The following is a 26,210-nucleotide window of genomic DNA, read 5'->3' as shown; positions in this document are numbered from 1 at the left end:
TCTGAAGCAAAAACTAATTTTCAAAAAGATAACAGTAGTTGAAGGCACTCAAAAACTTTCTCACTCGGAAAATTTTCAATTCTTATTCCAGAGCTTAAAAATAAATAAATAACATTTTATCACTGCTAAGCCCCAGAACTGCTGCTTGGTAGGGCAAGTCAGAATATCCAGTTCTTATTTCTGACAAAAATTCACAGAACTGTTGTTGAGGAAGTCAACGAGAGTGAGTAAAATTCACTGACAATACCACTAGTTCAATAAATTAATCATACGCGACAAACACTCTGTAAAGCATCTATTGACGCATAATAAGATAACCGTAGGCTTGAAACACCTTACGGTTTTCTTTTAACTTTTTATTTTATATTAGAATATAGCTGATTAACCGTGTTGTGATAGTTTCAGGTGCATAGCAGAACAGCTCAGCCATACATGTACATGTATCATTCTCTCCCAAGCTCCCCTCCCATCCAGGCTGCCACATAACATTGAGCAGAGTTCCATGTGCGATACAGTAAGCCCTTGTTGGTTATCCATTTTAAACACATCAGTAAACACTTAGTTTTGCAAGCTTTGTAACTCTGTCCATCAAACCCTTCTCCTACACAGGTATTATTTTCACCACTATTCACTGTAACACATCCTAGCAGATTCTGCTTCAGGTTGTACAAATTTTGTGTCTTCTCAACTTGTTTGATGGAGAAGGCAATGGCACCCCACTCCAGTACTCTTGCCTAGAATATCCCATGGACGGAGGGGCCCGGTAGGCTGCGGTCCATGGGGTCGCTAAGAGTCGGACACGACTGAGCGACTTCACTTTGACTTTTCACTTTCATGCATTGGAGAAGGAAATGGCAACCCACTCCCGTGTTCTTGCCTGGAGAATCCCAGGGACAGGGGAGCCTGGTGGGCTGCCGTCTATGGGGTCGCACAGAGTCGGACATGACTGAAGCGACTTAGCAGCAGCAGCAGCAACTTGTTTGAAAACATTCTTGCCTGCACTTGTTCTCCACAGACTATTCGCAGAGGCCGATTCTTCAGTCACTTCAAACCTGGCCCTTTCTCCAAATAACAAGGCAGTAGTTGTTAACAGATAAGGCAGTAGTATCTGTCAACTCAAGCCAAAAAAAACCACTCAAATTATTTGCTTGCCTTTTGATCAACTGACATTGCTCTCAAGGTCCCCAACTCCTCAGTCAAAAGTTATTACTGAAAGTCTAATGGTCTGAAATAAGATTATTTTCTCTGTACACGTATCTCTGGCTGTTACAGCTACACACTGATGAATGGTTTTCTTGCTTGCTAACATGGGAGCCACTTTGGTTAAAGCCTCATTAGAATCTTTTATTGTTGTGAAGAAACTCTCAGGGAGGAGATATATTTTAAATTTTCTAGTTTTTCTGACCATTGCTTGCCTGTGAGCTGGGGGTGTTGTTGTAAGTGGTTAGTTTGGTAACATATTCTTTAGTACAGTTCCTTTACATAGTAAACACAATGATCTGCCATCTGACTTTGTAAAAAGAACCCGCATTCCACCGTGTTAAAAAGCACAGCATTCAAAGTCCACTCTCTTCTTGTTTTTACCTGAAGGGTAATCACTGGTCATTTTTTTTTAAATGTCACAATAGAGTGATGTGTGTGGCACATCAAACACTGTCAAATTATAATGCATCAGTGCTACCGGTGGTACCCTGAGGAGCAATTCAAAGCAACGGGAGCACCACCTCCATCTCTCTGGCAACTGCTCGCTTATCTCCGCTGTCGCAGCAAAAAGACACACACAACCCAGAACAAATGAGCACGGCCATGCTCCAAGCAAACCGTTCATGGGCACCAAAGCTGGGATATTTTCTCATTTTTACATACCACGACATAGGACTATTCTTTTCTCAACCACTTAACAATGAACATAAACAATGAAAAACATTTCAACATTCTTTGCTCACAGGCCATTCAAACAAGCAGCTAACCCTTGTGTTGTTAAATTATGTGTCAATTCTAAAGTCTTAAAATACAATGACCAGGCTCAAAATTAGATAAGACACACTCAAGTTGAAAACCATGCTGGTAAAGTTTATACTCATTTTCTTGAATAACCATGTCTCTTCTTGTTTTTAACTTAATTTTTATTTTATACTGGAGTGTAGTTTTTGGGTTTCCCAGGTGGCGCTAGTGGTGAAGAACCCACCTACCAATGCAGGAGATGTAAAAGATGAGGGTTCAATCCCTGGGCTGGGAAGATCCCTTGGAGGAGAGCATGGCAATCCACTCCAGCATTCTTGCCTGGAGAATACCACAGACAGAGGAGCCTGGCGGGCTGTAGTCTGCAGGGTTGCAGAGAGCCGGACACAACTAAAGCAACTTGGCATGCGAGCACCGTTGACTTACAGTGTTCAGGCGCACAACACCGTGATTCGGTTCTACATCTACATGTATCATTTGCACAGGAAATATTCAACACGTGAACTTCCTAAGTAATGTTTTTATTAAAAAATTATTAATACTTGTTTCATAAAAGTATGTCCATATTTGGACTGGGGTAGGGGCTGTATGCTATAAAAACAGTACTATTTAACATTTAATTAGGAAGTAGATTCAGGGCTGAAAAATACTGTGGGACTTGAAACATTTTAACTTATGAGATATCTGACCTCATCTGATGAGATCATTTAATTAGAAAAAATAATTAGTAAATTATAAGACTGGCCTCATTAAAACCCTCTCACTCAGCAATTTTATGCTGAAGAAATACTCTTGCATGTGCAGAAGGCATATACAGACTGCAGCAAAAATTGCAAATGATTTTAGTAGCAATGATTAGCAGACTGACTAATTAAATTAGGACATGCTAATACAAGGGAATATTAGGCAGCCAATTAAAAGAATGAAGAAAGAATAAAGAGAATGAAGTAAAGTTGTAGATAATGCAGTTGTGAGTTACTTCCATTTCTAAGCATACACTGGAGAGAAACTCTAGTACATGTGCATAAGTTTTTATACCAGCAAAAAGATGAAGACAAACTTTATGACCAAACAGAAGAACAGACAGTATCATCTCTGGAGTTCTATCCAGTGAAAATGAATGATCCATAGATGCACAGATCCACATGGTTGAATCTCACAATGCTGAGAGACAAAAAATTGTAGATTACAGAATGACAATCATTTATATTTCAAAATAAACAAAATAAGACTATGCATTATTCAGGGGTATATTACATGTGTATTAAAAGCACAGATGGAAACAGTAACCACAAAATTTAAGATAGTAGTTACCTTTTTTTTCTTTTAACTTTTTGGCTGTACCCTGGGGCGTATGGATCTTAGTTCCCTGGCCAGGGAACAAACCTGTTCCCATTGCACTGGAAGGCGGAGTTTTAGCCACTGGATGGCCAGGAAAGTCCCAAGAGGATTCTTACTACCTATCTCTTTCTCTGGTTCTCTCCGTCATGGGGTACTGTATGGGCTACAGCTTAGCTTGAATGTAGCTGCCAGTTTCCCGTTTACCATAAATCTCCAGCATATTCCACAGCACCCTTGGGCGTGAACTTCCCTAAGTTCTGTTCCAAGTCAGTCCCCTTCGGGCAAGCTGCAGAGCTCCCTGTTCTGGGGGCTGCCTCTCCCCTGCAGCACACCTCTGCACCACTGCTCAGGGTCCCTGGCAAGGACAGCAGCTGGGGGCAAGTGACATTCCTGATGTTCAAGCAGAGGTGTACAACCCCTGGGTTGGAGCAGTAGCCCTTCATGTCCTGCTGACTTCTCCCAGCATGAGGGGACCAGTGGGCAGGGAGAGGCAACGGGGACCGAGAATTCATGCCCTGCCATGCCTGCAGCGAAACTTTACCCTAGGAACGGAGGTGGGGTGGAGGAAGGCAGCCTCAGGTCTCTAAGGGTCTGGATAGAGCTTCTGCAACAGGGAGCTGGGGTTGGGCACAGGGAGACAGGTGCTGGTGGCCTGCCTTTCCTAGTGAGATGCCCTCGCCCTGGGGCAGGAACTGGCAGGAGGCAGACTCAGCAGTCATGGCTGGACAAGCAGAGAGGGGCTTCTGTGTCACTGAGCTTGGCCAGAGTAGGCAATGGTCAGAGCTCCAATGCCATAAATTTTTTTTTTTTTTTTTAGATTTTTTGATGTGGACTATTTTTTAAATAAAGTCTTTATTGAAGTCTGTAACAATACTGCTTCTGTTTTATGTTTCCATTTTTTAGCCAAAAGGGATGTGGAATCTTAGCTTCCAGACCAAGGATCGAACCTGTATTCCCCTGCAATGGAAGGTGAAGTCGTAACTGCTGGACACCAAGGAAGTCCCTCTAATGCCACAGACCCGTATGTTTTTACTGAGATTCAGATGTTATAAGTAAATGGTTCCCCATTTGCTGTACTTTTATGAAAAATAACTGTTACCAGTTATAGTAGACTCACTAGAAGGTCTGTGAAGCCCCTCACACGTTTTTCCACTAAAGCATGCTTCTTAAGGGAGCAGATTGTTTTATATTCAGTTGAAAAAAAAATCAGTTGCTTTTGCTTCTGATGCATGCTTTTGTTCCACAAGTTTCTAGGTCTCATCGCCCAACAGTTCTCTTCTGGTTCTAAATATGTATGAGTTGATATTTTAGATGGCCATTATCTTCAAATTACTGCAGAGACATTTAATCATAAATGTCTCTATTTTCTATGCTACTTTCATAACCTAGGACATTCTCAGAAATTAAATAACTGACAGGTAATAGGATTAATAAATGTCTCATATACACAGCTAATTTTATGAACATTTATAGAGTGGGCTAAAATATAACCCAAATATAAAAATAATTAAACTCATCAATCCACTAAAATGACATAGAAATTAGTCAGGGTGTTTGCACAAGCCTTGTAGCAAAATGTGAATGATATTTGCTGAACATAAAGCTGCTGGAGGCCTTCCCTGGTGGCTCAGTGGTAAAGAATCCACCTGTCAGTGCGGGAGATGCGGGTTTGATCCCTGGTCCAGGAAAATCCTACGTGCCCCAGAGCAACTAAGCCCGTTGCCACAACTCTTGGGCCTGTGTTCTCCAGCCCTGTAACTGCAACTGCTGAGCCCACAGGCCACAACCACTGAAGTCCACGTGCCAAGAGCCCGCGTTCCACAAGAGAAGCCACCGCAATGAGAAGCCCACACATTGCAACTAGAGAGAGGCCCACTCTCTACAACTAGAGAGGAGCCCCACTCTCTACAACTAGAGAGGGACCCCCACTCTCTCTCTACAACTAGAGAGGGACCCCCACTCTCTACAACTAGAGAGGGACCCCCACTCTCTACAACTAGAGAGGGGCCCCACTAGTTATAAGAATGTATCTGTTCTGTATACCTACAATAGTAATTGACCAATATAGTCTCTTCTGCATACCACTAGGAAAAGAAAAAATTAATTTATTTTAAGTAAAAGAAAATATCTAATCATTCACTGAGTTGATATCTATCAAGGAACGGGCTCTATTATTATATACCGGGTAGCTCAGGTGATAAAGAATCTGCCTGCAATGCATGAGACCCGGGTTTGATCTCTGGGTGGGGAAGATCCGCTGGAGAAGAAATGGATACCCACTCCAGTATTCTTGCCTAGGAGATCTCATGGACAGAAGAGCCTGGCAGGCTACAGTCCATGGGGTCGCAAGAGTCGGACACGACTTAGCAAGTGAACAACTATATAGCTGATTGTGTTAGGCACTAAGGCTAACCTTGTGGGACTTAACGAACAAACTAGACTTAGCAACGCACTCTGAGAACAGAACTCATGCACACGTAGGGGACTTAATGCACATATTTTCTGCTAACGGACAGTAAAGGGGTGTGGGACTTCAGGGTGTCTCCCAAGGTTGGACCAGGCAGCCAGATGAACGCTGATGGCACAGACCATGTAACCAATAAAGAAATGTCCCCACTGTAGACGCCCAGGGTAGACGGCCACGTGGCCTCCAGGAGGCTCCTCAGTGGGTATTCAGTAGAGACACACAGCTCAGGAGGGAGGCAGAGCTAAAGACATGAATTCAGGCACTTGGGTATTGTTGAGCCCATGAGAGGAGCCTGCTAAGGGCATCCACCATGAGACTGCAGAAGGCGGCTGAAGATGGATTATCTGCCGGTGACAACAATGAAACAGCAGAGGAACCAGGAAATGAACCATTGCTCAGAAATCCTAGTTGGGTCAAGATAATAATAAAAGAATGTACTAGAACACGAGAACAATAAAAGAGTACACTGGTATATATAATCCTAAACCTGCTTAACATCTGAAAAGAACTTAAAATTACTTTAGGACTAGGTTCAGAAAAGGAAAGGACATTTTCCTAGTGTAAAGTGAGTCTTACCTATTCTGAAATAGCCATCTTCTAATCGTTTGTCTTTGGTTTCTTTGCTGATTTCCAAACCTTCACTCTAAAACAGAACAAAAACATGAATAATTACTTCCATTTAAAATAAATCTAAGTCATCAATCCATTTTATAAACATAAAAGTGACATTTGTGGCACAGCTACCTCTGAAGAGAAAATGCCATTTCAGTCTTAAACCTCAAAAGGCTTATCAATGCTAAGTGCTCTTTTCTCAAACCATCATCTGACTCTGTATATAATACACTGTTGGCTAGGAATTTTAAATTTTAATTATTTCCCAATTTAGATCAATTTAATAGAATGCAGTTTTCTATTAAAAACAGACAGAAGTAAAGAACGGTGTGTTAACTAGGAAGATATTAAGCATCCCTTGTGAAAGTCACTCAGTCGTGTCTGACTCTGTGACCCCATGGACTGGTAGCCCACCAGGCTTCTCTGTTCATGGGATTCTCCAGGCAGGACTACTGGAGTGGATTGCCGTCTCCTTCTCCAAAGCACTCCTAAAAACCCAATAAATTAATTTTCTGTATTATTCAACAGGCATTGAAACTACATGGTATTTTGGGATTCAAAATACAAACAGCAAGTAATTATTAACATAAAATAATGATTCATTTATTTTCCCAGTACAAATGTCCAAGAAATCTTCCAATAGGAAACAAAACAAAGGCTCTTTCTATGAATAAGGCAAACAGGACAATATACTAAGTGTTTCATATTTCCAAAAAGAGTCGGTATGACTCACCACCAAGGTCCTGCAATCATAAGAATTTTCTTTCATAAGCAAGAAGAGCCTCAAATCAAGTCTATTAGTATTGGTTCTCAAAGGAAGCTGAAGGGGAAACATAGTCATACCTTCAAAGGCAAAACTTCCACAGTTGTGTTGAGCAGAATATCCCCTGGATGTTCCTGGTTGCCACTGTGAAACAAGTAACTGGAAAGACAAACATAAAAATAAGAATATGAATCAGACTTGACAAAGATTCGGGAAGATGGCCTTTACCTTAGCATAAGGTCGACACTGCAGTTTGTAATTACACATCACGTGTTCTGAATAGCTGCATGGATATTAAAAAACTAAGGAGGATACGTCAACTCCTCTGTCAGAGGGGCAGGCTTGCTGCTAACATAATAATGCACTTAACAGACCAAAAAAAAAAAATGACGACCGTTTTTTGTTGCTGTTTATACTGCTTTAAATATATAAACTTTTTGATGGAAAATGACAATTGTAGCTGCTATAGAATACTACTGTATCTTTTTCCCCTATATTTGTTTATTTATTTGGCTGCATTGGGTCTTGGCTGCAGCACGGAGGATCTTTCGTTGTGGCACGCGGGCTCAGTAGTTGTCGTATGCAGGCTCAGTTGCCCCACTGCACGTGGGATCTTAGTTCCCTGACCAGGGTTCGAACCTGTGTCCCCTGCCTTGCAAGACGAACTCTGAAACCACTGGACTACCAGGGAAGTCCCACTACTGGATCTTGTATCAGACAAAACGTTCACTAGGACAGCAAGGAGTTGTGGCAAGCTCAGAGACTAGTTTTAGCCAATATAAATAATTTTGGTATGAACAGATAAAGTGAATTAACCAATTCCAAATATCAGAATCACTCCATTTGTCAATATTAACAAATCTTTGAATATCATGACTGATTACATGACATTGTTGTTCAATTGCTAAGTCCTGCCCAACTCTTTCTGACCCCACGGACTGCAGCACAAAAGGCTTCCCTGTCCTTCAGTATCTCCTGGAGTCTGTTCAAACTCATGTCCATTGAGTTGATGATACCATCTAACCATTTCAAATACTCTCTGGGTACAATGTTCTAGTGTTTTGATACTTTGAAAACCAGTGTGTACGTGCAAAGTGTGTGAGAGAGGGTGGAAGCTGAATAGGGCGCAAAGCATATCTAAGTCTAAACCGAAAACTTGAGTTTAGTGAAGTTCGGTGGTTAAAAGCTCATGATAAAAAAAAAAAAAAAAAAAAAAAAAAAGCTCATGCTAAGGAGTCAGAGGCTCCTCCCTGGATCTCTCATTTCCTAGAATTCTCACCTTGTGCAAGTTTCGTTAAGCTTTCTGAGCCCGTGTTTCCTCAATACAATCAGCTATTTCCATCTACCTCACACGGTTGTACCAGAAAGTTACTAAGAATTGACTAAAACTACCTTATATGTTAAAAATAGTGAGTAACAGTCACAGAATAGTTACGATACCCTTATAGTATGGTATCTGTGGGCAAGAATTTGGTTTTCAAATGTCACACAGACCAGGGGACCCTAATAAGAAGCTGCTTCTAAGCTAAATATACCAAAACTAACTCCCAGAGTTTCCAGATGAGGTACATTTTTTTAAACGCATCTTTGGCCCAGAATGTCATATAACCACAGGCCATTCAATAACTTAGCTACAGATGCCAAATCATGGGACGGGGAAGCCACTTCTTAGAAAAGAGCCCATGGATATAATCTGGAGTTAAGACAGACTAATTCAGAGGTGTTCACTATGCAATTATTTATAGTGAAAAACTCCATACCACCTAAAAAGTTTAACATTGGAAGATGTACATGATGGTAGAACCACACAATGAGATATTGTACAGTCATCAAAAAACTGCATTGGCCCAAAAGTTTGTTCAGGTTCTCCTGTGAGATGGTATGGGAAAACCTGAATGAACTTTTGGACCAACTCCATACTTGTGAGTCACAACAGAGTATAATGGAAAATATAAGATACATGAAACTACATGTAGACCACGGTCTTAAGGTCGAAAATACACAGAATTATCAAGAAAAAAAGGTGCCAATATGGTCATAATGGTTTCCTTGGGTTGTGATTTTTCCCTCAGTATTTTTTAAGATTTTTTTTTTTATGTGAACCATTTCTAGTTTTTATTGAGTTTGTTACAATATTGCCTCTGTTTTATGTTTTTTGGTCATAGGGCTTTTGGGATCTTAGCTGCCTGACCAGGGATCCAACCCACATCCCATGCATTACAAGGCGAAACCTTAACCACTGGGCCCCCAGGGAAGTCCCTTTCCTCATTTTCACACTTTAAAATTTTTGTATAATGTACACACGTTACAGAAAAAATATTTTTAACACTTTATTTCTGTATTAATAAATTTTGCTACTTCCCCTCTCAGTGAGTAAATTATGGCAAAAATCAAGTAATCCCTTTTTTCTATGCGAGGAAGGTCAAGAAAATTCTTATATACTGTTATTTTAGAAGACTTATGTTTCACTAGAAAAGTACCCACAATAGAGTCATCATAAATATTACTTCACAGAGGTTTACAGTAAATATATTTGTTGTTACTAAGTTTGATCTCCAATATATGAGCTCTTTAGCAGATTCTTTGATGGAACTGTTTTTATGTGCTAAAAATAAACCCATAAATTGGTTTCAGGCTATTCTTGTTGAAGTGAAAACTGTTGTTTCTAATTCTAGGATGACTCATGAAAATGTGGTGAACAATACCTCTCAGGGCAGAGTTCCACTATACAGTATAAAATGAATATTAAATAACAATAAAACCAATATTAAATACTCATATAAGTGAAAAATATTATTCATAATACTCATATAAGTGAATACTCATATAAGTGAAAATACTCATATAAATGAAAAATATTATTCATAAGTTTAATATGTTTTGCCAGTGATCTTCCCATTGCTTATAACATTTTTATGCTTAAATTTCTCTTTAGAAGCAGCTTAGAGTAAGAAAAGAAAATTAATAGCATTACATGTAGCTATGCATTGTTACTGACCACCTTAAAAAGAATTATTAAAGTGGTCAAATATTTGACAAATTCAAAAAATCAAATGGCCTTCACAGGAAAACATAACATCATATGCCACAGGCTCGGAAATTATATTCTATTCTGGGGATTATATGTAAGTATGCCGCAGACAGTCTGGGGAACACACCCAAAACAGGGGAAAGATGGAAGGAACTGTGACTGTTAGGTGAAAAATGGGAAGGAAAATGCCCCAACTTTTTCAAAGTGAACATAAACCCCAAATCACAGAAAAGGGTTGTAAGACACATGTACCCGTGTTCACTGCAGCACAATTTACAACAGGTAGGACATGGTTGCAACCTAGATGTCCACCAACAGATGAACGGATAAGGAAGCTGTGGCACATATACACAACGGATTATTGTTACTCAGCCATAAAAAGGAACACATCTGAGTCAGTTCTAATGAGACAGATGAGCCCAGAGCCTGTTATACAGAGTGAAATAAGTCAGAAAGTAAAAGACAAATATCATATCGTAATGCATACCTATGAATCTAAAAAGACAGTCCTCACAATCCTACTTGCAAGCCAGCAAAGGAGACACAGACATTTTGGACACAGTGGGGAAGGAGACAGTGGGATGAAGTGAGAGAAATAGCATTGAAACATATACATTACCATATGTAAAACAGATAGCCACTGGGAGTTCAATGTATGATGCAGGGAACCCAAAGCCAGTGCTCTGTGACAACCTAGAGGGGTGGGATGGGGAGAGGGGTGTTCAAGAGGGAGGGGACATGTATATACCTAACGCTCTTCATGCTGATGTATGGCAAAAACTATTACAATATCGTAAAGCAATTATCTTCTAATTTTAAAAAAAGAAAAAGAAAAGGGTTGTAACTCCCTCCATGGCATATACTAAAAGTCATCCAGCACTTGCAAAATCACTACCTAGGTACAGTCATACTCTGTTAAATTTATCCTTTCAGCCAACTGCTGGGCCGTCCACCAGCTCACAGTCAAATCTTAAGGGATATTCTAAGATAAGAGCAGGAAAACTAATTGGAGATTCTGAGGATGAGTTCTACATGCAAATATTAGAAATCTCTACTAGGGACTTTCCTGGTGGTCCAACAGTTAAGACTGCACGCTCCCTACAATCCCGCGGGCCACAACTAAAAGATCCTGCATGCTGCAACTAAGACCCAGTGCAACCAAGTAAGTTAATAGATAAAAACAAGTATGTTTTTAAAAATCTATACTAAATATACTTTCAGAAACACCAATAGAATTTATCTAACATACTAAATGCCAGTGTTCTACCTGGAAGCAACCCACCCGTGATATTACTGAGTTGCAGGAAATGTATTTTACGTGCCTGAGTGCTCAGTCACTTAGTCATGTTCCATGGACTGCAGCCCGCCAGGCTCCTCTGGCCATGGAATTCTCCAGGCAAGAATACTGGAGTGGGTTGCCATTTCCTTCTCCAGAGGATCTTCCTGACCCAGGGATCGAATCTTCATCTTTTACATCTCCCACCTTGGCAGGAGAATTACTAACTGCACCACCTGGGAAACTCCACATATTTTATAATCTAACATTTAGGACTCATTGGTTCCTTATATGTGTTACACAAACAAAAAAAAAAATTCTAACATAAATCACATTGTGAAGAAAAGGTCTAAATTGTAAGACCAAATTTTATCTCCATAAGGACCTACCTTTCCACATTGACTGGCTTGTCGAATTTAAACAGGATGTAGTCTCCAGCTACTGGGGTTATAGCCCAGAAGAAGTCCTCGCCCATGTAAGTCTTCTCTAGTGTGTGACCTTGGTAGACCTTCAAAGAAGTAGATACCTCTGCAGGGGGGTTTACATGGATTTTGAGCAGTAATGGTTTCATGTAATCTTTATCCTAGGAGGAAAGACACATATGCTATTAAACAACATACAGCTTATTTTTTTATTTGCTCAGAATCACTTCTCTTTATTTCATTTTTATTGGAGTGTAGTTGATTTGCAATGTCGTGTTAAGTTTCAGGCATACAGCAAAGTAAGTCAATTATGCATATACATATATCCACTTCTTTTTAGAGTCTTTTCCTATCTAAGCCATTACGGAATATTGGCTACAGCTCCCTATGCCATACAGTAGGTCCTTATTAGTTACCTGTTTTGTTGTGTTTTTTTTAATTGGAGTATAACTGCTTTACAATGTGTGTTAGTTTCTGCTGTAGAACAGTGAATCAGCTATAACATACAGCTTATTTATATTTAAGGAAAACAATGACTACACATTAAATAGCAAATTGTCTGTGCATGAGAAAAATAAAATTAAATCACTAACCGTGAGTTTCTGAATTTTTCCTGTGAGTGAAGAATGCAGACCAACGTGTTGGAAAAGGGACGGTCTGAAACGGATTCGCAGATTTGCCTTCTGTCGATCACAGTGTTTCTAAATATTAAAGAGGAATGTTAGTGTTACATTAGAAAGTGACATCTTGTCCTCCTCTGAAAGCCGAGACTTCCTTTAGAAGAGTAAATATCAAAAAGAAAATCCAATTTCATCTCATAATTCCAAGTCATGTGTTATTTTTTAGGGTCCTTTTGGAGAAGTCAATAGATTTTCTACCAACTTGATAAATAGACATGATGCAGAAATTTAACATAAGCACTTCTGAGGGAAGAGATAAGGATTTAATTTCAACCACCTTTTACAAAGTGTCAATATCAATTTGGCTTTTAATATTAAAATGCACCCACCCTAGAGGTTTGGTTCAAATACACAAAATAGCTGCACAAAATAATACAGTGAAGAATTTGCAGATAAGGCCCATTTTGCTGCATCAAAGCAACATGAAAACGGGAGACAGTAAGTAGACTACAAGCAAGGAAACAGAGTCAAACAGACAAATCCACCTTGACACCGCTGAGGGACACCTAAACTTCAGCTCCAAGTGTCCCGTGGCCCAGACTTCAGATCACAAGCTGCTCTCGGGCGTGATCACACCTGGCGGACCCACAGCTGGCCAGGCTCCCGTGTTCACCAGCTCAGTGCTTCAGGACAGGTATGTCCCGAAGAGTTTCATAAACTCTTTCCATTTTCAATGACTTTTATAGGTTTTGGGTCAAGAACACAGTGAAGAAGACTAATGTAGAAGGCATTTCGTTGTGAAAAACCTCCACTAATTTTCTGCTAATTTTTCTCAAGAGCTTTACTTCATTAGCATTATTGCTAACGGGACAGTAGAGGTGAAATCTTATATATACAAACATTTTATAAGATAAAATTTTATAAATTCTTACTTACATATTTTAATTTTATAAATTATTAATAAAATAAACAAAATTTATTCTTGATTAAAATTAATAAATTTTTATTTTAAAATTATAAAATAATTTTATAAATTATAGATTTTATTTACAGAAACATTAAAAAATTTTTTTTTACACAAACACAACAGTCACAAGGAAGGAGAGGAAAAGGAAGGGAGGGAGGAGAGGAGGGATGGTGGGGGCAGGCAGAGGCAGCAGGGTCTGAGGCCAACCCCATCACTCAACACACAGGCAAACAGGTCACACGTTTGGGCCTGAAGACTCAGAGCAGGTCCGTAAACCTTGGGAAGAATGTGTGAATTGTTTTTATCTCTTTTTTTACGGTGACACTAGTTTATAATACCAGTTTCATGTGTGAACATTATATTTCCACTATTTCCGCTCCCTTTACCCCTGCGCTTGCCCCGCTGGTAACCACTACCCTCCTTTCTGTATCGACATGCTTTTATTTGGTACTACTGGTGGGGAATGTAAATTGGTGCACCAACTATGGAAACAGCATGGAGACTGCTCAAAAAATTAACAATAATAGTTCCATGTGACCCAGCTATCCCATTTCTGGGTATTTATCCAAAGAACACAAAAACACTCATCAGCAAAAGCAGAGGCAGCCCTATGTTCACCACAACATTATTTACAATAGGTGTGATATGGAAGTAACCTAAGTACCCATCGATGGATGAATGGGTAAAGATGTGCTGTGTATACACACACACAAATGGAATACTACTCAGACATATAAAAGATGAAATCTTTTCATTTGCAACAACAAGGATGGCCCTTGAGCGTATTATGCTTAGTGAAAAGGTAATGCTTGGAAGAGTCTCCTAAACCGCCCTCAAAGGGATGTGATTCTGGAGCAAGCAAGTACATGGTGACAGTTTTCCTTGACATCCTAGTGGAAGCAACTGAAATATTATGGGCCACAGAAAGAAGAGTGAAAGAATGGGTCTTCATGGTTTTAATTTTTATTTTCAGAGACTTTCACCTAACAAGCTCATTTTAGAACATAACCATGTATTAGATAAAACTGCATGGAAGCAATTAAATGCAAGTATGTTGTACAAATGTAAAGATGACATTAACGGTTCTGTAAACCCACAAGGAAAATACAGGTAAGGGCTTACATCATAAAAATGAGTTGATTGAATCAATTTCTATGTTCAGTCATTGTTGGAAAGTAGGCACTCTGCTATTTTGCTACATTCTATGAGTTGCTCTAAGAAAGTGGTTATTTTTTTTTTAAAGACAGAGAATTCAACAATAGCTTACAAACACTGTTTGTTTTCAGCTACCTATTTAACTGCTTGTTTACAAAATCTGGTTCCCTAGGGGTCATCACTTTCACTAAATACATAAAATAAGTCTGTTCCATTCTCTTAAGAGATAAGACTTACTGCATCTTTTTCAGGGTTGCAGACTTTCACCCACAGAATATGGTCCAAGAGCCAGTCAATGGGTTTCTCCTTATAGAACATAAATATGAATTCCACAATCAGAGTGAGGTCGGGTGCTTGAAACATTTTACCTGAAAAGATACTCCCAATCAGTAACTGTAATAAGAAGCCAACCATCAGAATGACTTCAATGAGTGAAGTCCATGCAACAAATACACTGAAGCTTGTGCTTTCAACTATAAATCATTATGAATAACTGTCCCATCTCTCTTGTCAAAAACAAATTTGCTTTAGCTTAGTTGTCACCTGATATAAATGGAACTCTTGATTTTCTCTACTACAAAATCTATCATACCACTACCGGCTCAAAGGATTCAAGAAAAGATTGGAGATGTTTCCTTCATGTCTCATTAAACTGCTTCTCATAAAAAAGGAACTTAAGTTTAAATGAAATTTTAACTAAATTAATAAAAGCAAAACACAAGGACTCCTAATTCAGTCTTCACTGAAACCTTCACAAATATTTTTTGAGTTTTGAGTCTTGAGTTTTGAGATAAATGATCAACAAGGTCAAAGCCTCAGCCTCTAATATTTACAGATTTAAAGCATTATAGGAAGTGAAATATTATTCTCTGGTGTGTTTTCTAAAAACCCATAAATTTCCTTCAATCTTCAACTTTAAACATATTCTCTTTAGTTGGATGATTTAGGAATTTTAATGAAAAAAAACTTAAAAAAAAAAAACTTTTAAAATAAGCACCCTGACTAGTCCATGAAAGCACCCATGAATACAAATTAATGACTGAACAAGAACTTCATGTACTACACTGAATACCAGGAATTCCTATTAAAAAGCCATTAATGCAGCATTCTTTTTAAAAGGACCTCAATCTTGCAAAAGCTCTGGGCTTTAAAACAGGAACTAGAGGTGTCAGAGAAGGAACCAGATGTACTCCCAAGAACCATGGCTGGTTCTGTCAGCAGGGAAAGAAAGACAACAGGGCTGCCTTGCAAAACTCCAGAGTAAACGCTACCATGCGAGACCTCTCCAAATACTACTCCGAGCTGACTTCAACGTTTTATACGTGGAAGTCTACCTAACTTATTGGGTAGTTATTAATAACTACTTAAGTTATTAGTAAATTTCTTTAAAAGCAATCCGTTTCCAGAGGAAAAAAAAAGAGATAACCTTTGTAAGGTGAAAAAAACAGTCCAAGATTCTAAGAGTCACAGTTATTTTAAAGTAAATAAATCTGCCACTTTCCTTACCAATGAATCCCAGCTGGGAGAACTCAAGTATCATCCATTCCTCAGAAGAAAGTTGAAGTGCAAAATTTTTTATGGTGTTAAAGTAATTCTGTTTGACGATAATATCATCTTCAAGCTAAAGAAAGTTGAATAATCATATTAATGAATCAGAAAGAAAAGGGAAGATTTAGATGGGACACTCTGGAAAAACTCAAGTACACTTTTATAATAACAATCAAGAAAACAATGGTCAAAATGATGAAAATAAAAATAAATTTCAGGACTTCCCTGGTGGTCCAGTGGTTAAGACTGAGTTCCCAATTCAGGGGGCCCAGGTTATATCCCTGGTCGGGGAAGATCCCACATGCCTTGTAGTGTGGCCAAAAAAATAATAATAATTTTTAATAATAATAAAATTAAAAGGAAAAACCTAAAAAATAAAAAGAAATTTTATTAAAGGAAAATGAAGAAAATAAAATGGCAGATGCACACAGGAAATCAATAAAACCACTCCCTCACTATGAGAAATTACAAAACATTCCGTGATTTACTCATTTTGGGCCTTTTATGGATCCAACAGGATTTCACACTAACCTGTTTTCTTTTCAAAGGAAAAGAATTTTCAAGGCCTTTTCATTTTTTTTTTTTACATAAATACATGTAACAAGTCATTTAAAAAGAAAAAAGCAAAAAAAAAATTTAAAAAAAAAAAAGAAAAAAGCAACCTAGTTTTCCTTCTTTACCTCCACCCTTCTAGTGGAGGCGACTAATGTTCAAGGCTGGGTGTGCACCCACTGGACACCTTTAGAATGCACAGACAACACAGGGAGCCAAGAGAGGTAAACCCACCTTGAGGCTCCCACCCACCTGTAGGTTTTTATTAGACTGGCCTTTTCCTCCTAATGTATCATGAATATCTTTCCAGGTTAATAAGTACATATTCAAAGCAGTCTCTTCAATAGATTTATACTATCCCCAGGGATCCATGGGCAAGTCATTTGTTTGTTCACAGGCAGACACTCAGGCCGTTTCTCATTCTTTGTCAATGCAAACAATGCTTACACTTCACATCTATGCTATTCATTTCTGTAGGATTGGTTCCTAAAAGTTCTCTTTTTATATTTTAAAAGATATCCTCAAAATAATTAAATAGCTGTAGCAACTCAGTGTAGCCATTAACCCCATGTGCTCTGCCATCACCACGGGTGTTACTGGCCAGTTTATCAGTTCAACAGAGATCGAGGATCATGAGTGTCTGCAAAGACTTCTTCCCCCAAATGTTCAGAGAATTTTAAAGTCACAAGATGATTTTTTTTTTTTTACCTATGCATACATTCTTTTAAAAATATTCTTTACCACTGATGATTTTAATATCCCAGGAAAACTCTTCCTTTTTCTAGTGACATGCTATCATTTCCAGTTATCTGCTAAGTAATTTTTACTTATTTCAGTATTTGGGTTTTTCATAGATTTGAATCCTATAAGCTTTCTTCCTGTCTGTGAAGAAAGAGTAGCTGTATTTGCAAAGGCATGATTTTGACTGGGGCTTCCCAGGTGGCACAGTGGTAAAGAACCTGCCTGCCAATGCAGGAGATGTAAGAGATGTGGGTTCCATCTCTGGGTCGGGAAGATCCCTGGAGGAGGGGATGGCAATTGACTCCAGTATTCATGCCTGGAGAATCCCATGAACAGAGGAGCCTGGACATGACTGAAGTGACTTAGCACGCACGCATACAATTTTGACTCACCAGTATTTACAGAGCTTTGATTATGTTCCAGGCACAACCCTAAAGTCTGGGAACTCATCAGTAAACAAAAAGACAAGAAGTGTAGATGAAATAATTAAATGCCTATTTAAATTCAGTACACTAAACTTGGCTATCACAAAAAAACTCATTTTTATATTAAATTAGAAATATTGCTTTGTTCCACTCTCAGCAAACAACTTTGCTTTCTAAAAAGACTTTTAAAGATAATTGTAGATCATATACAGCTATGAAAAAATAATACAGAGAGACCCCAAATAATCCCAATACATCTTCTGATCTAACTACAGCATGATATCACCATCAGTAAATTGACTCTGATACAACTCATCCAACTTATTCAAATCTCACCAGTTTTACACAGACTTAGTTGTGTGTGTGTGTGGTTTGTGTGTCTCTGTGTTCAGTTCCACGCAATCTGAACATGTGTCCGTTTGGAGGAGCACCACTAGAGCTGGGGTATAGGACAGTTCCATCACAGGGATTCTCACGCTACTCTTTATATTCACAGCCACCTCCCTCCCTTCCCCCCTTCCAAGCCTCTGGAAACCAAGAGTCTGTCCTCCATCTCCATAATTTTGTCATTTCAAGAAAGCTATATAAGGACTTCCCTGGTGGTTCAGTGGCTAAGACTCTGCCTTCCAGTGCAGGGGGTGTGGGTTTGATCCCTGGATGGAGAACTAAGATCCCACACCCCACAGGGTGCAGCCAAACATATATTTTTTAATAAATAAATAAGTTTTTTTATAAAGACTGGGTTTTTATTAATTTATTTTTGGCTGTGCTGGGTCTTTGCTGTTGTGCAAGCTTTTCTCCAGCCGTGGGACTCCTCTCTAGTTGTGGTGCATGGGTCTCTCATTGCAGTGGCTTCTCCTGGGGCAGAGCACGGGCTTCAGGAGTTGTGGCACCCTGGCTCACCAGCTCTAGGGCACAGGCTCGGCAGTGGCGGCACGCGGGCCTGGTCGCTCTGCAGCAGGTGGGATCCGCCCAGACCAGGGACCGAACTTGTGTATCCTGCACTGGCGGGCAGATTCTTTACCACCGAGCCACCAGGGAAGTCCAAAACCTGGGTTTTTTAACTGAGCGTAATTCCCCTGAGATCCAAAATGCCGCGTATCACCATTCCTGCCTTTTCATTATTAGACAGTCCATAGTATGGAGGCACCACACTTAATCTAACCAGTCACCTGCCAAAGAACATATGGGCTGTTTCCAGGCTTTGCTATTACGAATGAAGCTGCTATGGCCCTTCATGTATAGGTCTTTCAGTGAACATATGTGCTTCTCTGACATCAATGCTTCATCACAGCAAGACCCACTCTTGGAAAATCTAACATATACCTCATTAGTGATCGCTAGTTTATACAGGGAAGTGAAAACACAAGATGTAAAACACTGCTTTTGCACTATGTACCTGCAGAGTCTGAAAGAGGTGGAATATTACATTTTTGTTCCAATATTTAAAATGTACGAGGAGAAACCAAAAACTCATGGTGGTTGCCATGGGGGAGGGAGGAGACATGGGAAGACAACAGGGATAAAAAGGAGACCTCTGAAAACATATCTTGTTTTGTATAAGGTTTGATTGGGGAATATTATACTTTTTACAGCTAAAAAAGAAAAAAACGCTAACCACTGAATACAAATGGAAATAAATGAACCTACTTTCATATCAGGTTGTTATTAATGTGGTCACATACTATGAAGAATGTTATCAACTGACTTTTAAACATGGAATTTTGACTATATATCCATATCAGGATATACTCTTCAGGAGGGAAACAAGAATAAAAGATTTTTAATTGCATTTAGTAGTTTAATTGATACTGTTATTTTGAAACTATTCTAGGTATTATTGTTGTCGTTTAGTCAGTAAGTTGTGTCTGACCCTGTGACCCCTTGGACTGTAGCCCACCAGGCTCCTCTGTCCATGGGCTTTCCCAGGCAAGAATACTGGAGTGGGTTGCCGTTTCCCTCTCCAGGAGATCTTCATGACCCAGGGCTTGAACCCACGTCTCCTGCATTGCAGGCAGGTTCTTTACCACAGAGCCACCAGAAAAGCCCATTCTAGGTATACTATAGAATAAAAGAACTATGTCATTTGGATAATTTTACTAAAACCAAGGCTCTGAATATAAGAGAAAAGAATATACATAAAATTAAAAAAAGTTAAATAAAAATATTATGATCTTACACTCGAACTGGGATTATCAATATCAATGTGATTTTTTTGTCCTCTGAGCAATAAGATGTTCCTTTCCTTACTAAAACACTCAGAAGCAAAGACACCACAATAGCCGTGAGCATCTCCAGTGCACAGACTGTGGTTCTAAACACTGTACGCCTCTAAAACAAACAGGACTCCTTTAAGGAATGGCTGCTTCTACATCTGGGACAGGAAATGTGCAAGGTGTGCCAGTCAATGAGGAAGTGATCCACGTGATTACTAGGCTTACAAGAAAAGAACACAAGGGCCCATTTGAAGAAATTCTCACTGGCTTAGGATGGGCCAATACAAGCATCAATACCAATAATGATTGCAGAGACTTCCCTGGTAGTCCAGTGGCTAAGTCTTTGTGATCTCAATGCAGCGGGCTCGGGTCTGACCTCTGATCAGGAAACTAGATCCTGCATGCCCACAACTAAGAGTTGTCATGTGCCACAGCTAAGACTGGTGGAGCCAAATAAATAAATAGATGAACATATAGAAATAATGATTGCAAAGACTGAGGCAAACCAAATCTAGTTTTAAAAAATATGAGTTCACAACAATACTTTAAAAATGGTTACCACTGCAGACTGCTAAGGTGTCAACTTAAAAATTAATAAAGAGAAAGAATCAAGCACTTAATCTTCTTTTCCTTTGTAAACTATTTTTCAACATCACCAAACAGTTAAGAAAGGAGAGTCCTTTTGCAGAAGAGCTCTACTTTTAAGAACATTACAATTTATAGAATTAGAAAATTATCAGCTGGCAACCTCTAACAAAAAAAAGCGATCTGGGGGAAAATAATTACAGAAGCTCAAACCATGCAAGAAATGGCTGCTGGGTAGCTTTTTAATAAAGGAGAGATAAGACTGACACCCCTACACCATGGATTAAATCTCAGCATCACTAACAGTGGGACAAGCTGACACAGTGTGCAGCATGATGAGACACAGGAAGAACGGTGCAGTACCACCTACGAAGTGTCTGCATCACCAGACAGTTTTCCAGAAGACTGTCTTCAAGTCCAAGTCATTTGCAATAGAGCACTTTATGAATCTGGGTTTGCTGCTGTCACGGAAAACTTCGTTACAAGCCACAAGCAAAACAGTAAGGCAGGTGGCATTTTCTTTTCCCTTTAGATGTACATCTGTGATGACCACAGAGTAACCACTGAGTCTAAGACAGATCCACTGGACATTCTTAAAATTACCCTATTTGTCCAAACATTATGCCTCAGAAAAGGTGTGTATAGCATGTTAACTTCCCTGGTGGCTCAGAGGTAAAGAATCAGCCTGCCAATGCAGAAGACATGGGTTGGCTACCTGGGTTGGGAAGATCCCCTGGAGAAGGAAATGGCAACCCACTCCAGCCTGGAAAATCCCATGGACAGAGGAGCCTGTCAGTGGGCTACAGTCCACAGACAGGGTCACTAAAAAGTCGGACCTGACTCAGTGACTGAACAACAACAATTGTACATTAAGTGACAGCAAAACACACTTTGATACAGTATGTACAGCACATTCCTGTTATAAAAAGGGTTATATTAAATGAGTTAATATGTGGAAAGCATAAAGTATAAAAAATAATGCCTGACAGAATAAGTGTGCAATAAATGCTAGTTCATAGCAGTTGTTATTATTATATCTCATATAATACTGTCATATCTCATATATTGACCTTGCTTAGGGGAAATTTTCCTTACCACCCTCTTTCTTAACCCTGTCCTTCCCTCAATTTCTTAAACGTGAATTTTCCTACATTCCCTCCCAAGAGCTTTATTGGTTCCATGAATTCTTCCCCTGGAAGAAAACTGAAAACAAATTTCAAAAGTAATACAGCTGCACTTTTTAATGCTGTATATAAAGTTCTTGACCATAATGTAAATATTTATATACAGGGCCTGGAACAAACAGCAAGGTTCAACCACAATAATATTGTGTGTGTGTGTGTGTGTGTGTGTGTGTGTGTGTTATTTGTTTAGTCATGTCCTACTCTTTGAGACCCCATGGACCATAGCTCTTCAGGCTCCTCTGTCCATGAGATTTCCCCCAGACAAGAATACTGGAGTGGGTTGCCATTCCCTTCTCCAGGGGATCTTCCCGCCCAGAGATTGAGTCGGGTTACCTGCATTGCAGGCAGCTTCTTTACTGTCTGAGCCTCCAGGGAAGCCCACAATAATATTGGGGGTATGTTAAAATGCTTCAAAATTATTATTAGTATTTTAAAATCAGACCTCTCTGAAGCATTTGGAGGAAACGCACCACCTATATCTAGGATACCGTGTTTTTATACACACAGCTGTTGTATCCTGTAACAGACATGTCATACCCTATCACCATTTCTATTTTTCATCCTGTGACTCAAGGAAGGGTTGGTTCATGCCCACTTGAATACAGCTGGCCCAACGTACAGCACAAGAGACAAAACTCTACCCTCAAGAAGTCCACCTTTCCACGTGATGCCAGCCCCATTCCTTCCATCTTTGGTTCCCTCCCCAGTCCCTGCCAGCAGCCGCCTAACCACTTCCTTCCTAATTCAGGGACTCAGGGCTGCTTCTTGCCACTCTTATCCACACATCCTCCCAGCACCTAGTAAAACTTTTTATACTGAAAAAAAAAACAAAAAAACCCTGACACATTTCACGTGCTATATATCTCTCAGGGGTATCTGCACTTTGAACAGGGATAAAGATATTTGACTAAAGAAGTGAAATCCCAAGGCAGAAATTTAAGCTTAAGTATTAACTGAAGAACACTTGGAAGAAATAAGAGCTTCCTAGAATTACTTAAGCTGTTGCCCACCTGGCTCACTTAAAACCTGCATCACGATGGACTTACTGTTTTAGCCATGCTACTGAAAGTTGCACCTGTGTGCGTGTGTGTGTCTGCGTTAGTCACTCAGTCATGTCCAACTCTTTGTGGCCCCATGGACTGTAGCCCACCAGAACCCGCTGTTCGTAGGATTCTACAGCCAAGAACATTACAATAGATGTTGGCTTTATAATCCTAAACTCATATGTAAATATATCACTGCACAAAACAACTATCTGCCTTAAGACCACTAAATCATCCAGAGATAAACCAGGGCGTGCAGCTACAGAGCCCACGCTCTTAGTGATGTGACTGACCCTTCTGCTCTGGTACACTGTTATCATCTTAAATATTTTAGAGGGCTCATGCTTTTGAAACTTCATTTTAATGAAAATATACCCTTGATATTACTTTTTCTTTAAAAAGTGTGAAAAATAAAACTAAAGGAAAAACTTACCTGGATGTAGTACGTGCCTTTTTCCTGAGCATACATCATTAGAAAACAATAATCTAAGTTTTGCTTTGTTCTCCACCTGAAATAAAAATGATAAAAAATAAGTTAAGAATCAGACTCAAAGTTAGCAAAATAAAGTTAGATGTATATTTTATAATATATAACAATGTTATAACATATGCTATATATATATCACATATATTGTGTATATGATAATATGATATTATACAAAATGTACAGTTATATATTGGCTTCCCTGATGGCTCAGTGGTAAAGAATCTGCTTGGCAATGCAGGAGACACGGGTTCGATCCCCAGATTAGGAAGACCCCTTGGAGAAGGAAATAGCAACCTGCTCCAGTATTCTTGCCTGGAGAATCCCATGGACAGAGGGGCCTGGGGGGCTCCATAAGGTCACAGAGTCAGACATGACTTAGCAGCTAAACAACAATAGTCATACATTAGATAGATAGGTAGACAGATAAATAAATGGATGGAATGACACATACATGGTATAACCACTTAGGAGAGAGTTGAAGAGAATTCACTTTTCTTTAAGAAGGCTTTATCAAAATACATTCTCAAAACCACTAATCCTCAAGATGTCCTGAGGGAAAAAGGAGTCTAATGTCTAGTAAGTTTGGGAAGGACATATATCTCTTTTCTAGAGACACATTAATATATTAGAAGCATTGAAACATTCAGCAATAAATAGCATCTGTTGAAAAAAGCTTTTAATTCTATATTTTCCAATTTTTCTTGACCACAGGCCCCTTTTTCAGTAATATCTTAATGTCTCCAAGAACCAGTACTTCATATATAGGTAAAAATGTTTTTTTAAAAAATCTAAAACATTGTATTAAAATTTACAATATTAGGTCCTTTTGGTGAATTCTTGGTAGCCTACAGAAACACGCTGATCAATGCTGAATAAAGAGAAGTGGTTCTTTAAAAGCCAGTTAAAAACACACACACACACAATAGAACTAAAGTTCTGAACCGCTGATCCAGAAAATACCTTATAAGCTGTTCTGAATTTAAAGAGTCTATTCACTGGGTTTTCTTTTTTTAAACAAACTCAATCCTAAATGTTTTAAGTAACATATTTACTGAGAGACAATTAACCAATTATAGAGACATATCTGTCTTTGTGACAAATTAACAACTCAAGAAATACAATAAATCTCTTCCAAAAACAGTATTTTCGTCCTTTTTTCTGGTTATGGACAATCCAAAAATGATGCTAATATCTCTTAGATTACTTTGTTTTTAACAACAACACAAGGAAAGCTTCTAACTCCTTCAATGTTAGAGATTTAGAGATAAATTAATTAATGGACTATTTTATTTATTGCAGTATGATTCTGCAGAAGACTATTACTGTTTTTATCACTTTTATTGAATCAGTTCTCCTTTATGTTTCATACAGACATGAGGTATCTGGGCTAACTTTTGAGTTATACTGAATATACTCTTAAGAAAAGTTATAACAGCACAGAGCAGCACAGTTATAAAATTCATTAGGTTGACCAAATTCAACCTCTCATCAGGAACTCCACAGAAATTCCAACCAAGTAATCAAAAAGGCATTAGCTCTCACTAATTAGTTCAACCCTAAAATGAAGCCACCAGCTTCCCTGGTGGCTCAGATTCTGGTCAAGAATCTGCCTGCAATGTGGGAGGCCTGGGTTCGATCCCTGGATTGGGAAGATCCCCTGGAGAAGGGAATGGCTACCCACTCCAGTATTCTTGCCCGGAGAATTCCAAGGACAGAGGAGCCAGGTTACAGTCCATGGGGCTGCAAAGAGTCTGGACACAACTGACTGACTTTCACTTTCAAAATGAGTAAAGTTTTGATAAACAAGGATGACATTTATGACATATTATACTCACAAAGGTGGGGGATTTTAAAAACCACAGGCTCACCTTACTCTTTCTTTAGAATCTCCAAATGTCTCCTTTAAGTTTGTCAGGTCAGGATAATAGCTTTCAGGAGGTGATATTATTTCCACCAAGCCAGAACTGATTTCTTTAGAAAATCTGTCATGAGAAAGGTTGGCTGAGTTATAGAAGTTCTGTGGGATTTTATATCTTAATGATCAACTTAGGTATTTAGCAGAAAAATACACCAGTAAAGTATACTGCTATAGTCACAATGTGTTAAGTGAAGCAGCTCATCATTGAATTCATTTCTAGAAAATATAGATTTTTCCAATAGTAGAGTTTTGTTGTTGTTGTTGTTTTTTAAATAATGCTTCAAACAGAGTGAAAATACTAATATCCTTAGAGTAGCAGAGAAATTCCAGGCCAACTGCAGGGACTGAAGTCCTAAAAAAATCATAATTCTTAAAAAGCAATCAAGATGCCACAGAAAATAAGAAAGAAAAACAACCTAATGAATGTGTATGTATACCAATATACACATATGTTAGCAAAACCAGTTTTTTTCCATTTTCAGGAAGGCTTAGTTGTGGGATACAGACTGTATGTCATTTTAAACTAGTATTTCTCACCTGGGGGTGATCTTGTCCTGTGAGGGTACATCAAACTATGTCTCGATGTCTGCAGGTTGTGCAAGGATAGGAAAATTTGTTCTAACGTTTTTAAAATCCATCTTCACTGATTCAAATGTAATTTGCTTTGCATCTGCCTTCTTCCTTACTTCAGGTTTGCAAACCTCCACAAAATACAACTACCTGCCTTTACACAAAGGTTCCTGGTGCTTCACCGCCCTTTGTCCTGGGCTTGGCTTTCTTGCACGCTGAGGGAGGAGAGGAACCAACAGAATCCTTGCATAAGCCCCTCAGACAGGCCCACGTGGTCTGTGGGAAGGGGGACCAATGACCGCCTGGTACCTATATTTAAGGATCC

At 39.1% G+C, this 26,210-nt stretch overlaps 1 protein-coding gene across 1 annotated transcript in view; it reads right to left on the bottom strand.

The window, feature by feature from the left end:
- MGAT4A (alpha-1,3-mannosyl-glycoprotein 4-beta-N-acetylglucosaminyltransferase A) overlaps positions 1-26,210 on the bottom strand; it is a 122,425-nt gene that overhangs the window by 8,962 nt on the left and 87,253 nt on the right. The window contains exons 7-14 of the mRNA XM_043918637.1: positions 25,266-25,379; positions 23,344-23,419; positions 16,123-16,237; positions 14,854-14,984; positions 12,468-12,575; positions 11,842-12,035; positions 7,226-7,304; positions 6,347-6,413 (exon numbers count right to left, since the gene is read on the bottom strand). Coding sequence (XP_043774572.1) covers positions 6,347-6,413; positions 7,226-7,304; positions 11,842-12,035; positions 12,468-12,575; positions 14,854-14,984; positions 16,123-16,237; positions 23,344-23,419; positions 25,266-25,379 — 884 coding nt within the window. The remainder of the gene's footprint in view (positions 1-6,346; positions 6,414-7,225; positions 7,305-11,841; positions 12,036-12,467; positions 12,576-14,853; positions 14,985-16,122; positions 16,238-23,343; positions 23,420-25,265; positions 25,380-26,210) is intronic.

Source organism: Cervus elaphus, chromosome 11 (assembly GCF_910594005.1).
Source record: "Cervus elaphus chromosome 11, mCerEla1.1, whole genome shotgun sequence".
NCBI classification, from domain to species: Eukaryota; Metazoa; Chordata; class Mammalia; order Artiodactyla; family Cervidae; genus Cervus; species Cervus elaphus.
This window is presented reverse-complemented; position numbering and strand designations above follow the sequence as displayed.